Source organism: Rhinatrema bivittatum, chromosome 13 (genome assembly GCF_901001135.1).
Source record: "Rhinatrema bivittatum chromosome 13, aRhiBiv1.1, whole genome shotgun sequence".
Taxonomy (NCBI): Eukaryota; Metazoa; Chordata; class Amphibia; order Gymnophiona; family Rhinatrematidae; genus Rhinatrema; species Rhinatrema bivittatum.
In genome coordinates, this window is record NC_042627.1 from 83,786,352 (window position 1) to 83,802,826 (window position 16,475).

The window sequence follows — 16,475 nt, forward strand, 5'->3', positions numbered from 1 at the left end:
TTCAAAATCAAACTCCTGGCCCGAGGAGACAGGTTATGAATAATATACTTTTCTTATACCATCAAAATTCTTTCTTTCCTAGCGTGTAGCAGATGGACTCAGGACCAGTGGGTATAGTGTGCTCCTGATAGCAGTTGGAGACGGAGTCAGATTTCAATCTGACGTCAGCCCTAGTACATAGACCCCTGCAGGAAGCTCTGCTCTTCAGTATTTCTCCATCTCCTTAGCAGTTTGGGACTCTACACCCCTCAGCGTTAGGAAATCCAAACCTAAGGGTCCCTCCCTCCCCCAGTCGAGAATTACTGAGGTGATTTCCAAGATCCCTCAGAGGTAAGCCTCGGTTCCCGGCATGGACTTACCCCCCAGGAGGGAGCGGCTGAGAGGCAGCGGGTGCAAGACCGAACGCGGCGCACAGGGGGAGGCAGGGGTAGGTTTTGGGGGTTGCGCGCGTATCTTACGTGCGCAACCCTTTGAAAATCTACCCCGTTATTTATTAATTAATCGTTTACTAAAAAAATTCAAACCAGTATTCACTGTGAATTTTTGTCTAAAATATGGGAATAGTCCACCATTTTTTTTGGAAAAAGATGTTTTGCAGTGATGATATATCTTTCTACATTCAATGCTGATCACTTTTCATTATTGAAACTTATTACAAAATACTTAGCTCAGTCCATGCTGATAAATAGGTCGCTGAGAAACAAGTCCACGGTAGCGCTTTAGCCCGACATGGCCAGGTTTCGAAACGAATTCTTCTTCAGGGGAAACTGCTTACCCCAAAACTCATCTCAGCTCACAATGATGTATACCTATTTCATCTGAATAAATCTTGCTCTTTCATATCTCAGCTCGCTCATGAAACACTGCGTGCGTACTCTTACAAAATGGCGAACCTAAATTCCCATTCGCAGCATCATCTTTTTAAAGGGACTAAGTCATGTGACTTTCTATTGATGTCAATGGAGCCAGCCTTCTCTTTAAAAACGAGTAACCAATCAAAACATCAAAGCAGTGATAGCCAGTCAACCTGGTCATTCAACCCTGCTGGAGATTCTGTTTTCAATTTATGAATCCAAAGCTATTCTCTGTAATTAAGTAAGGCCGCTGTTTCTGCAAAAGGAGCTGTGCTGACCACCTTATCTATTACCGTCCACATTAGATCTTCAGAATTGTGTCCTTGTTCCATACAGTGCCCCATCAACGGTGCCGAAAGTATCTTGTTGTTAATTCTGGACCTATGTTCCATCTTTCGTAATTTGACAGATCTTTTTGTACATCCTACGTACACCTTAGGACAACTGCATACCACTATATATACCACATTATTAGTCGTACAGTCTGTTAAATAGATATGCCTCACTTTTCGTCCAGTGTTTGGATCAACCCACTGGTCTCCTTCAATGATATTATCGCACACTGTACAGGAATCACATGTCTGATGCCCTCCTCGTAAAGGTACAATAGCATTGCTGTTCTTCATGCTCGCCCCTACTACCTTATCGCAGATATTTGAACCCCGGGTAGTCGCAAACATAGGCATCTCTTTATCATGAAACACCAACACATGCCAGTGTTTTTTAATTGAGGCAATTATAGCTGCAGATTTCGTTGAAATTGCCTAATTTTGGAAAAATGATTGCACATCCCTAGAAATTACTACTACTCCATGCCAAAGAACTTAAATCCCACTTTTGTTCTAGCACTACGACCCACATAGACAGGTCTACTAGTACACTTCAGGCCTTCCCTGAAGCCATGGGCACCAGGTCCAGTATCAGATTTGCCATATCACCTCTTCAGTCTTCTGGACGTCTGGCATCAGAGAGGAGAGGAGAGATTGAAGAGCTGGTGTGGGAGGCAAATCTGATATTGGGGATGCTCAGAAATCAGAGAGCTGACACATTCATAGCAAAGCTTTGTGAATGCACCTCAGTCCTCACCTGCAGTACATCTGCCTAGCTCCAGATTGAGATGGAGGTTACAATTGTAGCAAACGATGCACTTATTTTGGAAAATACCACTTCAACTGTTAGGGCTTGTTTTTCAAAGCAATCTATGTGCATAGAACCCTGTTTTATTCACTCAGGTGGGGCTTTGAAAAAAGATACGTGCAACTCTGCTGAATTCATGTGTGTGTGTGGGCTGGGATAACCCAGGAATTCTCAAAGCTGACTTATGCCATAAGTCCGCTTTGATAATTACAGCTAAAGTCCCCTTCATGAGCTGCTTGAAAATTACCCTCTTAAACGTCTTCATTCTAACAAACTGATTCAAACCTGATTTATCATTTCTTTCTTAATTCTATTGTGATAATTGTTTTGTTTGATATCTTGTTGTTTAGGTCACCAGCTCGCCTGTCAGTATGGACATGAATGGAATGGCTCTTCCTACTGAATTCCTCTCTCGCCATAACTCAGAGGGGATTATTACCTTTGTGGATCCACGCTGCATAAGTGTCATTGGTTATCAACCACAAGTCAGTTCAATTTCTCTGCAAAAATGAGATCATTTCTGCCTAATACTTCTGACACACGTAGGAATAAGCGATAACAGTATTAAAGGCTTTCATTTAACTCTCTTAATGATATCGTAAGTAGAGGTCTAGGCTCTAAAAATATGAACTACTTCTGAGAAAACTTCTGAGATTTGTCTTGATTTTATGCTCTGTCAGTGCTTCACTTCAGGCTACTGTGAATTAAAATTGGTCACTAGAATTAGGACAGACATATAGCTTTGGTGACTGTAGCATTATGTATGTCATAAGCTTTTATCTTTAGGACCCAGACATGTCAACATTGTTAAAGCTTGCTCTGTTGGGAGCAATTTGGCTAGACTTGGACTTTCTTTTCAATCATCAAAACACAATGGGCCAGATTTTCGAACCTACGCATGAGCATAGATTTGTGCTCGCAACCCGGCGAGCAGAAATCTATGCCTGATTTTATAACATCCAAAATTCCTCCCCAAGGTAGTTAAGGAATTCCACTTGAACCAATCTATAGTTTTACCCACATTCTTTCCAAGGCCTCATTCTCACCAAGGAGAATGGGCCTTACATACGTTGGACTGTAAGCGTGCGCTAGCATATTACTTAGCTCGCACTGCAGTCCACAGGAAACTCAACTCTTTGTTTCTTTTGATCCAAACAAACCGGGTAAAGCAGTGGGTAAACATACTCTCTCCAATTGGCTAGCAGATTGCATACAGTTTTGCTATGGAAAAGCAGGCCTTCCTCTCCAGGGGCGAGTAAAGGCGCATTCAGTAAGAGCAATGTCAACCTCAGTAGCACACTATCGTTCAGTGCCAATTCTTGACATATGTAAAGCAGCAACATGGAGTTCTCTTCACACCTTCGCAGCTCATTACTGCTTGGATAAAGAAGGACGACAAGATTCAGCCTACGGACAATCTGTCTTAAAGAACTTGTTTCCAGTATAATCCCAACTCCTTCTACATCCGACCTGCTGTGATTTTTGGCTGACTCATTTTTACCAACAATACTGCAATGTGGCTTAACTACAAAATGACTCAGCCTCTAGCTTGCTAATCACCCATATGTGAGGACTAGCATCCTGCTTGTCCTGGGATAAAGCAAAATTGCTTACCTTGTAATAGGTGTTATCCCAGGACAGCAGGATGTGGTCCTCACAGAACCCACCCGCCACCCCGCGGAGTTGGGTCCGATACGTTTTATTATTTTATTTTTGCTAAAGCTTATTGCTACATACGAGACTGAAGGGAGACCCCTGTGGCAGAGAATATTTTGGCATGCTGGGCATGCTCAGTGGGCTCAGAGTGCCAGTCAAAAGTTTCTAGAAACTTTGACGGAACGTTTTCCGCAATAGGGCTCCATCAATGATGTCACCCATATGTGAGGACTACATCCTGCTGTCCTGGGATGACACCTATTACAAGGTAAGCAATTTTGCTTTACCTGGGCAAACTAGGAACAAATTTATTTATTTATTTTTAAAAATCTTTTCTATACCGTCGTTAAGCTTGATACCGTCACAACGATTTACAATAAGGCACATAAATTAATATTGCTAACTGTATTAAATTATAACAACTAAACAGGTGCAATTAAGTTACGGTAACATAGTTTCATAAAAAATACTAATTGGTGGGTGTAAAAATCATGTCCATTCCTATCTGTATCAGTTTTAAAATAGATTAGTAATTGTATCTTATCCTTTGTTGGTGAGCGAGAATAAAAATAAAAAATAACATACACATATTGATTAAAGTGATATGTGTGGGAGTTCTACTGGCCGCATCCTACATTTCCCTGGATTCTACTCTCCATTCTCTTTTTGAAAAGCTTGTTTAAATAGCCAGGTTTTTAAACTTTTCCTGAAGGTTTTGATGTCTCTTTGTAAACGGATTTCTACCGGCAAGGTGTTCCATAGTATAGGTCCTGCTAAGGACAGCACCCTTTCCCTCACTTGGGTTAGTCTTGCTGTTTTGACTGAAGGAATATTTAGCAGTGCTTTATTTGCTGATCTCAAGTTTTTGTGAGAGACGTGTACGTGAAGGGCTGTGATCAGCCATTCTGCTTTTTCGTTATGTATTAATTTATGTATGGTACATAGGGTTTTGTACTGTATTCTTTGTTCAATGGGTAGCCAGTGTAGTTCAGCTAGGGTTTTGGTGATATGGTCTCTTTTATTTTTACCAGTCAGAATTCTTGCAGCAGTGTTTTGTAGTATCTGGAGTGGTCTTAGGGTGGTATATGGTAAGCCCAGTAGAAGGGCATTACAATAGTCAGTGCTTGCAAAAATTAAAGTTTATAACACTGATCGGAAGTTGGTAGTTGTTAGTAGTGGTTTTAAGTCTTCTAAGAGTCATGAGTTTGGCATATCCTTCCCTTACTTTTAAAGATATATGTTGTTTCATGCTTAGTTCCGTGTCAATTATCACTCCGAGGTTTCGTACTTTCTCTGCTAATTCTATTTTTTGGTTGTTTTTGAGTGTGATTGGGTTTTGAATGATCTCCATGTTTTTACGTTCTAAATGTTTCAGTTTTCAGTTTTCTCTATGTTAATAATTAATTCAATTTGGTTTATTAGCTGTTTGATGATATCTAGATACATGTTCGCTATGTTTAATGTTTTTTCAATTGTGTCGTCGATTGGTAGTATTAATTGAATGTCATCAGTGTATATGTAATGTGATTGGGGAAACTGGTAATTGTGTCAGCATGTGTCTCCTAAAAACCTCCCACTTGCATGGTAGAGTTGGCTTTTGCATGTACATGTGCATCTATATAAAATTGTGTGCACATGTACACGTGTATAGCCTATTTCATACCATACGCACATATACAAACGTATGTTATAAAGTGGCCGTGTACATTGGCGCGAGCTGGCATATGTATGAACATGTGCGTCTGTGTGGCTGTTTAAGAGCTACTGTCTATGCACGCAAATGCCACTTCTACTGTATAAGTGGGAAGATTTATAAAAATACGCTGATGCCATTACCAGTGTTCCCAGTTCACCTGGGTAAGGGATAGAACTTCCAAATCCCCATAGTTAAATAGCCTCCCTTCTCCCCTGTTAGCCCTAACCTTTAAAACCCCACTAATCTTTAGTTTGCTTTTTTTGTTTGTTTTATGACTTACACACCATCCGTATCAGAAGTAAAGTTACACGATAGGAGACCCCGGTGCGCTTATGCATGTAAGCATTTACATTTCTATGTGAAATCCAGAAATGCCCCTGCTTACGCACCATCCATATCAGAAGTAAAGTTACACGATAGGAGACCCCGGTGCCCTTATGCATGTAAGCATTTACTAGGGTTGTGCAGCAGGGACGGATTCGTCCCATTCGGTATTCGGATTCGTCAGGACCCAAATCCGTTGCATCCGTTCTCGGGGGACCTGATCCGTTCATTAGTTACATATGTATTCTTTTCCCAAAAAAACCCCCATCCCAACTCCCCCAAGACTTGCCAAAAGTCCTTGGTGGTCCAGCGGGGGTCCTGGAGCGATCTCCTGCACTCAGGCCGTCGGCTGCCAGTATTCAAAATGGCGCCGATAGTCTTTGCCCTTACTATGTCACAGGGGCTACCGGTGCCATTGGTCGGCCCCTGTCACATGGTAGGAGCACAAGATGGCACCAGCCAGTATGAATTTACCCAAGGGAAGTCTTGCCTCACAGACCTGCTACATTTTTTTGAAGGGGTTAATAAACATGTGGATAAAGGTGAACCAGTAGATGTAGTGTATTTGGATTTTCAGAAAGTGTTTGACAAAGTCCCATATGAGAGAAAACTAAAAAGTCATGGATAGGAGGCGATGTTCTTTCATGGATTGCAAACTGGCTAAATCACAGGAAATAGAGAGTAGAATTAAATGGTCAGTATTCTCAGTGGAAAAAGGTAAATAGAGGAATGCCTGAGGGATTTGTAGTTCGACCGGTGCTTTTCAATATATTTATAAAAGATATGGAAAGTGAATCGACGAGTGAGGTGAACCAATTAAAAAAAAAGACCCAAAGTAAATCAGTCTGATTTTTCTAATCTTAGGCCGATCTCAAATTTACCATGCTTGTCCAAAATTTTAGAAAAAAAAAATTGTGAATAGCCAATTATTCGAACATTTAGAGTTGCATAACCTTCTCTCCCCGGCACAATACGGATTTAGAAAGCACTATAGCACAGAAACCTTACTGGTTGCTGTACAAGATAGTATACTTCGAGGAATAGATAGTGGACAAACTTATTTCTTGGTGATGTTGGACATATCCTCAGCGTTTGATACTGTAAACCACTTAACCCTATTGGATAGGCTGAAAGAAATAGGACTTCAAAGTAACACCTTACAGTGGTTTGTATCCTACCTCGATAAGAGTTCTTACAAAATAAAATTGAATAATGAGGAATCAGATCAAATTAGCTGCGATCATGGTGTACCACAGGGATCCTCCCTGTCAGCTACCCTTTTTAATATTTATATGCGTCCTCTTATGTCTGCTATTATCAGGTCTAGGTCTTATTTATTTTATTTACGCTGATGATGTTCAGTTTTTAATACCAATAGAAAATTCCATCGACGCAACTTTAAACATCTGGGACATCAGTTTATCCGCTATCAACAAAGTGCTGATACAAATGAATCTCTCACTTTATTTATTTATTTATTTATTTATTTATTTTGCATTTTTATATACCGACATTCTTGTATCAGATACAAATCATACCGGTTTACATTAAAAACAGAGTATGCAGGAAAATAGGTTTCCTAAGTCAAATACATTGAACATATTTAATAAACAAAGGATTACTAAATACTATGAAAAAGGTTAATTAACAAAGGAAAACTTAAGGGAATTAAAATAAGCGTAGCACAAAGGATTGCACGAAGGGGTGCACAAAGGGGAGTGCCCCTTTGGCGCACCCCTTTGGTGCGCGACGCACGGTGCACGACGCCTGGTGGAATGTGGCCGTTTACCGGCTCGCCGCTGAGCGTGATGACGTCAGGGGGGCGGGTCTCTTCATCCCTGAGTTCACAGCATTCTCCAGTTTCAGCGCAAAGTGTTTTTTCAATTTTTTTGGTCTTTTTGGTCTCTGAAATTCATTGCCAGAGGATGTGATAAAGCTATTAGTGTAGCTGCATTTAAAAAAGGTTTGGACAAGTTGCTGGAGGAAAAGCCATTAACCATTATATATATATATATTAATTGTTTAATTAACTGTTATCTTGTTACAATGTAAAATAGGGCAGTTCTCGCCCTATTCAACCTGTTATCTGGAAACCGATGTGATATCTCGATCGAATGTCGGTATACAAAATAAATAAATAAATAAATTATTAAGGTAGAGTTGCAGAAATCCACGGCTTATTCTTGGGATAAGCAGCTTGGAATCTATCTACCCCCTTGGGATCCTGCCAGGTACTTGTGACCTGGTTTGGCCACTGTTGGAAACAGGATGCTGGGCTTGATGGACCTTTAGTCTGACCCAATATGGCAAATCTTACGTACTTATGTCTGTGAATAGAAAGCACACTGCCCCAGAAACTGTTTTATTACAGTCAGGAGATATTCTTTTTAATGAAGCCCATCTTACATTGTAAACCACTATAAGAGCTAGAAGCATGCTCAGGAATGGAAAGACACAGTATATAGTCTGTACATAGTCTCACTATGTATAGTCTATATATGTATATATATATATATATGTATATATATGTATATATATATGTATAGTCTATAGTATATAGTCTGTACATAGTCCCACTGTACATAGTCTCCCTCTATTCTATTTTATCTTTGTTTATATATTCATCTAGATATGCTCTTTCCCCTCCCGCTCCCCAGCCCCCCTTTCCCACTCCCCCCTATCCTCCTTCCCTCCCTACGGCCTTCCTCCCCCTTTTGTTATTGCTCCATTTTGGTTCATTTTGTATTTCTGACTCCTGTTTCTGCTATTCAATGTTATTTTTTTATCTTGTTATATTTTATTATTATATTGTTTATATTGTTTTATTGTATTTCCCGCCTGAGTTCTTTGTAAACCGGCATGATGTGTTTCACGAATGTCGGTAAATAAAAGTTAATAAATAAATAAAAAATAAATATAATTCAGTGGTGCAATGTTTGTACATGTCCATTGTGGAGATCAGAAAGTGCAAAGTGTGATTGTATTTATAAGAATTTTAAAATCCTCTCATTTAACAGGATTTACTTGGAAAGGACATTTTAGAATTTTGCCATCCGGAGGATCAAAGTCACCTGAGAGAAAGCTTCCAACAGGTAGGACAATATTTATTTCTTGTGCTAAATCCAAAATGTCTGCTTTTTCACATGTATATAAAAAAAAGCTCTGTCCAATATATCATACCTACCCCAAAAGAACTTAATCTCAGCATTCCACAGGCTCCATCTACAATGTCATTCTACTGCTTAGTTCTACTATACAAGAAGAGCCAAAATATCAGCCCCAAACACACACATATCCACTCTTCTTGTCAAAATATTTTTCCATCACCAAAATATCATATCTCCTACACCCTCCGTTTCAATCAAAATCTCTCTCCATCCACTGCTCTTGCCAAAAACACTGCATCCTGCCAGTCTTGTCAAAAAATCTCTCCTGCCCCACCTTCCATTAGACAAAATATCCCTCCACCAATCACCATTCTACCCAAAATAGTCCCCCACACCTACTTACAACTCTAGTCAAAACATTCTTATTTATTTATGTAAAACCTTTTGTTTAGCAAACAGTCAAAAGGTCAAGGCAGTTTACAGCTTGAATACATATATAAAATAGGAATTTACAAAAAAATACAATACATATAAAGAACTGTACAGAACTGTGCTTGTTCTGTTCTCTAGGATCAGTTAGGCATCTAGATGTTAATTTACAGCTTCAAAAGCTTATTTGAATAGCCATGTTTTGAGCTCTTTTTTGAATATTTTTATGTCTAACGAGTTTTTTCCCTGTCTTCCCCCCATTCTAGCCAATATGTTCCTCAACCCTCACCCTCTACTCTTATATAATTTTGTAAATGGTGCTTCATGCACTAAATACCTAAATAATGCACTTAATTGCAAATTTCATGTAAGAGATATTCTGGTTTTTGTATCCAAAGATACTTTCAAGGTAGATTATAAACCTAGACTTAAAACCAAAGATAATGCAAGATAGCTATCTTAATCACAAACCAAAAAATTCAATACATTCTCATGCAGGTCCTTTTAACAAAAACGTGAACAAGAATCCAGCATACAACTGTCTTTGGCTTATTGATCGATCCAATTTTTTACTTCCTTAAAGGCGAATTTTTAAAGACCGACACGCACATCAATAGGGGATGCGCAAATATGTCAGGTTGGCACGCATCAAGCTGATTTTAAAAGCCACATAAATGCTGCTGCACACAAAAAGAAAAAAGGGTGGGGTATGGTGGTTCCAGGATTTCAACCTGAAATTTGCGCGTGCGGGGGTTCCCTGCCACATAGATTTACTTCTGCTATGGATGATGTGTAAGTGATTTAAAAAAAATCTAGGCAGATGAGCAGGGTTTTAAAGGTGGGGACTATTAAACCAAGGCGGTTTGGAAGACCAATTCCTTAACTGGGCAAACTGGGAACAATCTGGGAGCACTATGTTGCAACCGTCCCTTCCCGACAGCTTCACTCCGCCTACCTTTCTTTCTTTGCACCTCCTCGCTCTGGATGAACGCCTGGCTGCCGCAGCATCTGCCTGCCATCCTCTCCGGCGTCCCCGGACCGGATTGGGCGCTGCCTCCCGCCATGCTCCACTGGTACCTTAGGGGGCGCGCGCCGCGTGGCCTTCACTCTTATTTCCTACTTGGCGCGAACCTCAGGGGTGTCACGCTGCCTGGATATTTAAAGCCTACGATGTTTGCTAGCCTTTGAGTTAGCAAGGGGAATCTTACGGATGGGATTCGCTCTCCGTACCCAGCTACTCTGCCTCTCCAATCTCCATTGAACTCTTAACGCTAACGGGGTACCCGCTCCTCAGGGGCCTCACTTGCTTTTCAGGTCGCTATCAGGAAACCGGTACTTGCTCCTCGAGGGCCCATGTTCCCTGACTCGCTGCCTGCTCCTACCTTCTCTTCTGCCTGGAAGGATTTGCTATCTTCAACACCAGTGAGTAATACCATCTTCACCTCAGAGCTGTTCCCTGGAACCAGGTACTCGCTCCTCGAGGGCCTGCCTCCATTCTAGCCCTGGTGCCATCTCCTACGTGGAACCGCTGTGTGAGTACATTACCTCCAAGCCTCCCAGCTCTCAGGGATCAGGTACTCGCTCCTCAAGGGCCTGCCTCCGTTCCAGCCCTGGTGCCATCTCCTACGTGGAACCGCTGTGTGAGTACATTACCTTCAAGTCTCTCAGCTCTCAGGTACTCGCTCCTCAAGGGCCTGCCCCCGTTCCAGCCCTGGTGCCATCTCCTACATGGAACTGCTGTGTGAGTACGTTACCCTCAAGCCTCTCAGCTCTCAGGGATCAGGTACTCGCTCCTCGAGGGCCTGCCTCCATTCCAGCCCTGGTGCCATCTCCTACGTGGAACCGCTGTGTGAGTACATAACCTTCAAGCCTCTCAGCTCCCAGGGATCAGGTACTCGCTCCTTGAGGGCCTGCCTCCGTTCCAGCCCTAGTGCCATCTCCTACGTGGAACCGCTGTGTGAGTACATTACCTCCAAGCCTCTCAGCTCTCAGGGATCAGGTACTCTGGATCGGTGTATATACCGTTTTAATGTGCTCTAAGTGGCTGTGGTTGATAAATGATAAATCAAGAGAGCGTCCTGCTTTGTGGGTGGGCTTATCAGTAGTTAGGGTGAATCCTAGAGCTGTCATGAAATCTATCAGTGTTTGACAGGTGTTGGATAGGGGGTGCGTATCCATGTGTAGGTTGAAGTCACCTAGTACAATTGTGGGTTTAGAAGTGTTTAAGTGTGTTGTTAGGAATTCAATTAGAGGGGAGACGTTTAATTCTAAAAGGTAGGAGGGCAGTATATAAGGCAAATTTGTATGGTGTTAGTTTCAAAAAGAGCTATTTCATGGTTTCTTGGTGGTGTTGTCAGTATTAGTTTACATTTAAATCTTTTTTCTATTATTAGGAGTAATCCCCCCCCCCCCCTTTTAGTTATTCTGGGTATTGAGAAGACATCATAGTTTTTATGTGCTATTTGATTTTTTAAAATGTCTGATTTTTTTAACCATGATTCAGTAACAGCTATGAAGCTTGGTTTTGTGTCATATAATAGATACGTAATTATAGGGAATTTCTTGGTGATTGTGCATTTACTAGCAGGAAGGTTATCATTAATAAATTATTTGTGATGGCGTTGTTTGTTATTTTGGTCTTTCTTATTTGTATGAGGTTAGTGGATTGAGTTTTCTTAGTTTCTTTTGCTACGTGTCTATTTCTGTATTTGTGTGAGTAGTAGTTTCCATATTTACCTTTGTTTAGGCAGGTTTTGATAGATTGTATTTCTGGTACCATTCTTTCGTTGTCCATGATCAGTGGTGTTCGCTCTGGATTTGTTGTTGGTTCGTTCATTGTTGTGGGGGTTTCTCAGGGGGTGTACGAAGGGGCGTACAAAGGGATCTGCCCCTTTGTTGCACCCCCTTTGTTGCGCCCCTTCGGAGCGCGACGCTGGTGCGTGGCACCTCTGGGTCCGGATCTGTTTTAAATCCGTTTAAAAAAAAAAAAATGTGTGCGTTAAGTGAAAAAGAACATTCTCTGATTAGTTTTAAATGTACTACATGCTAATTTCATGGAGTGCCCCCTAGTCCTTCTCTTATCCAAAAGAGTAAATAACCGATTCACATTTACCCATTCTAGACCTCTCGTGATTTTAAACACCTCTATCATATCCCCCCTCAGTCGTCTCTTCTCCATGCTGAAAAGTCCTAACCTCTTTAGTCTTTCCTCATAGGGGAGCTGTTCCATGCCCCTTATCATTTTGGTAGCCCTTCTCTGTACCTTCTCCATCGCAACTATATCTTTTTTGAGATGCGGCGACCAGAATTCTACACAGTATTCAAGATGCGGTCTCACCATGGAGCGATATAGAGGCATTATGACATTTTCCGTTTTATTCACCATCCCCTTCCTAATAATTTCTAACATTGTTTGTTTTTGTTGACTGTTGCAGCACACTGAACCAACGATTTCAATGTATTATCCATTATGACACCTAGATCTCTTTCCTGGGTGGTAGTTCAGAAGATGGAACCTAACATCGTGTAACTATAGCATGGGTTATTTTTCCCTATATGCATCACCTTGCACTTATCCACATTAAATTTCATCTGCCATTTGGATGCCCAATTTTCCAGTCTCACAAGGTCCTCCTGCAATTTATCATAATCCGCTTGTGATTTAACTACTCTGAATAATTTTGTATCATCTGCAGATTTGATTACCTCACTCATTGTATTCATTTCCAGATCATTTGTAAATATATTGAAAAGCACGGGTCCCAGTACAGATCCCTGAGGCACTCCACTGTTTACCGTTTTCCACTGAGAAAATTGTCCATTTAATCTTACTCTCTGTTTCCTGTCTTTTAGCCAGTTTGTAATCCACGAAAGGACATCGCCACCTATCCCATGACTTTTTACTTTTCCTAGAAGCCTCTCATGAGGAACTTTGTCAAACGCCTTCTGAAAATCCAAGTATACTACATCTACTGGTTCACCTTTATCCACATGTTTATTAACTCCTTCAAAAAAGTGAAGCAGATTTGTGAGGCAAGACTTGCCTTGGGTGAAGCCATGCTGACTTTGATCCATTAAACCATGTCTTTCTATATGTTCTGTGATTTTGATGCTTAGAACACTTCCCACTATTTTTCCTGGCACTGAAGTCAGGCTAACTGATCTGTAGTTTCCCGGATAGCCCCTGGAGCCCTTTTTAAATATTGGGGTTACATTAGCCACCCTCCAGTCTTCAGGTACAATGGATGGTTTTAATAATAGGTTACAGATTTTTACTAATAGATCTGAAATTTCATTTTTGAGTTCCTAAAGAACCCTGGGGTGTATACCATCCAGTCCAGATGATTTATTACTCTTCAGTTTGTCAATCAGGCCTACCACATCTTCTAGGTTTACCGTGATTTGGTTCAGATCATCTGAACCATTACCCATGAAAACCTTCTCCAGTATGGGTATCTCCCCAACATCCTCTTCAGGAAACACTGAAGCAAAGAAATTGTTTGATCTTTCCACGATGGCCTTATCTTCTCTAAGTGCCCCTTTAACCCCTCGTTCATCTAACTATCCAACTGACTCCCTCACAGGCTTTCTGCTTCGGATATATTTTTTAAATATTTACTGTGAGTTTTTGCCTCTACGGCCAACTTCTTTTCAAATTCTCTCTTAGCCTGTCTTATCAATGTCTTACATTTAGCTTGCCAACGCTTATGCTTTATCCTATTTTCTTCTGTTGGATGCTTCTTCCAATTTTTAATGAAGATCTCTAGCCTCTTGCACCTTACCTTTTAACCATGTCGGTAATTGTTCTGCCTTCCTTCCACCTTTCTTAATGTGTGAAATACATCTGGACTGTGCTTCTAGTATGGTATTTTTAAACAATAACCATGCCTCTTGCACACTTTTTACCTTTATAGCTGCTCCTTTCAGTTTTTTTCTAACTATTTTTCTCATTTTATTGGAGGAATGGCGCCAATCACCTATTTAACAATTGTTAATAATGATAATTATAATCTTAGAAGTATGACAGCAGAAAAAAACCATAATGGCCTATCTAGCCTGCCTGTTATCCAATTAATTTAGCTTTATAATTCTCATCACTCCCTTGAATTCAGATACTATTTTTGTCTCCACTACCTCCACTTCCACTACATGGAAGGATATTCCATGTATCTACTACCCTCTCTGTAAAGAAATATATTCTGAGTCTATCCTCTTTCACCCTCATCCCATGACCCTCGTTCTAGAGCCTCCTTTCTGTTGAAAGAGGCTCACCTCCTATGCATGGAAACTTTGTAGGTATTTAAATGTCTATCATATCTCCCCTATCTCACCTTATCTCCAAGTGTACATGTTTAGATCTTTGCCTATCCCTTTTTCACATATTATATTACATTTTTATATATAGCAGGGTCTAAGTTCAGTTGATAACTAATAGTTCTGTGCAGCTTGTAACAGACCCAGATGACTACCTTATTTGTAGTCTGATAGATCAGCTCAGCTACTGACCTTTTCCTTTTCATCCTTACTCTTTTGTAACTTCCTGGTACCAACCTGGCTATCTTGATAGTCTGTGGCATCACTTTTTTGCAGCTAATGATCCACTGTGCTCATCATATGCCTTCTTGAATTCTTTGACTGTTTTAGCCTCCAGCATCTACTCTAGGAGAGTGTTCTTGTATCTTTTCCTGATAACTTCTGAGCTCTGCCGCTGGAAGAAGAAATCTCTATCTGGGATGCTACTTTGACCTCAGCCTATAATCAGTTAGCTCCCGTAATTTATCGCACCTTTCAAACAAAGGATAGCTTCAACTGGTACCCTTCTGGTCTTCATCTGTTGAACCACAAAACTAGGCATTATGAGATCAGCCAAGCATAAGGCAGCCTTAAAATGTAGTATTAATCACTGTTTGTCTGAAGTTAAGCTTCTTTCATGAGAATTAAAGACAGATGAGAAAACCAGTGGCTCTTTAAGCCTCTAATCCTCCTCACTCTTCCACCTCTCACACCTCTTCTATTACTGCTGATAGTATAGCAGCATCATTTCATGATAAGATTAAGATTAACCAGTCCAGTTTTCCCTCCATTACAAAGGTTCAAAACCTGCTCTTCACGCAGCAAATGAGTCTTACATTCTTGAATTGCTTGTTGAGCTTCCTTCAACAGTGGCTCTTTAGTTCCTATTAGTAAATTGTCCAATTTCATTAAAGTGACACCCCCAGTTCTTCAGTTCTTGCTAAAGCAGATGAGCCTTCTTTTTGCTTTACAAAGATGTTAAAGGCCTTTTTATTTGCACAAGCATATAACCTGTAAATCAGTGTATTTATTTTTGCGGTTTCTTTCATTTGTTTTTATAGACCTGTTTTATTTATGATAATTATGTCTTGTTTTTACATTCATGTTCGTACTGTGAATGGTTTTTTTTGTAGATCGCGTAGGATTGCAGATAGGTGATACATAAATAAATAAATAAAGCATTCCCATAATTTCCTGAGTCACCCATAACCCCCTCAAACTGTCACAGACTTTTGCCTCCACAGACTTTCTCAGTCTACAGCCTCCACAGACTGTCACAGGCTATCGCTATCCATGACCAAAGTTTATGGTTACTTAATTACAGTAAATTCTTCCCCCTTCCTCCCTCCATTAATTAATTTCCCTCCTTTTTTAGCTTGTTAACCTTTATCTCCAATTTGTTGTAAGCACACACATTGTTCTTTGCCTAGTTATGTTCTCCTAGTTGTTCATCTCCTTGTTCATTGTAAGACACTGTTGTCATTATCTTCTACTTGTTGTAATGTAAACCGGAATGATAAGTAACTCTGTCACTTGAACTTCGGTATAAAAAAGTTATAAATAAATAAATAAATACCCTTTGAGTTATGGAAGAACCCAGACTTAGGTTTGTTTCCCTACCTAGCAGCTTATATAAACAATAGCTTTCTCACTGGACAAGCAGGATGGTAGTCCTCACATACGGGTGACATCACAGGATGGAGCCCAATCACGGAACACTTTTGTCAGAGTTTCTAGAACTTTGACTGGCACCTACTGGGCATGCCCAAAATGGCACTAAACCTGCAGCCAGCAGGGGTCCCCCTTTAGTCTTCTTTTTTCCGAGCAGCAGTAGCCACGCAGGTTAAGGAGCTCCACAGAGATTCCTGACAGGAATTTTCCTCACGGAATTATTAAAAACTTTCATACCCCACAGGGGTCCCTCCTTCGAATTTTTGACTCCGCGGTACTCCAGTAAGGTTTTACCCGTTTTTGGTCAGC

General features: G+C 40.6%; 1 protein-coding gene across 4 annotated transcripts in view; it reads left to right on the plus strand.

Annotated features, from left to right (window-relative positions):
• ARNT2 (aryl hydrocarbon receptor nuclear translocator 2) overlaps window positions 1-16,475 on the plus strand; it is a 251,764-nt gene that overhangs the window by 129,246 nt on the left and 106,043 nt on the right. For all 4 annotated transcript variants that reach the window (XM_029574575.1, XM_029574576.1, XM_029574577.1 and 1 more), the window contains 2 exons: window positions 2,342-2,476; window positions 8,685-8,759. In XM_029574575.1, the coding sequence (XP_029430435.1) occupies window positions 2,342-2,476; window positions 8,685-8,759 (210 nt within the window). The remainder of the gene's footprint in view (window positions 1-2,341; window positions 2,477-8,684; window positions 8,760-16,475) is intronic.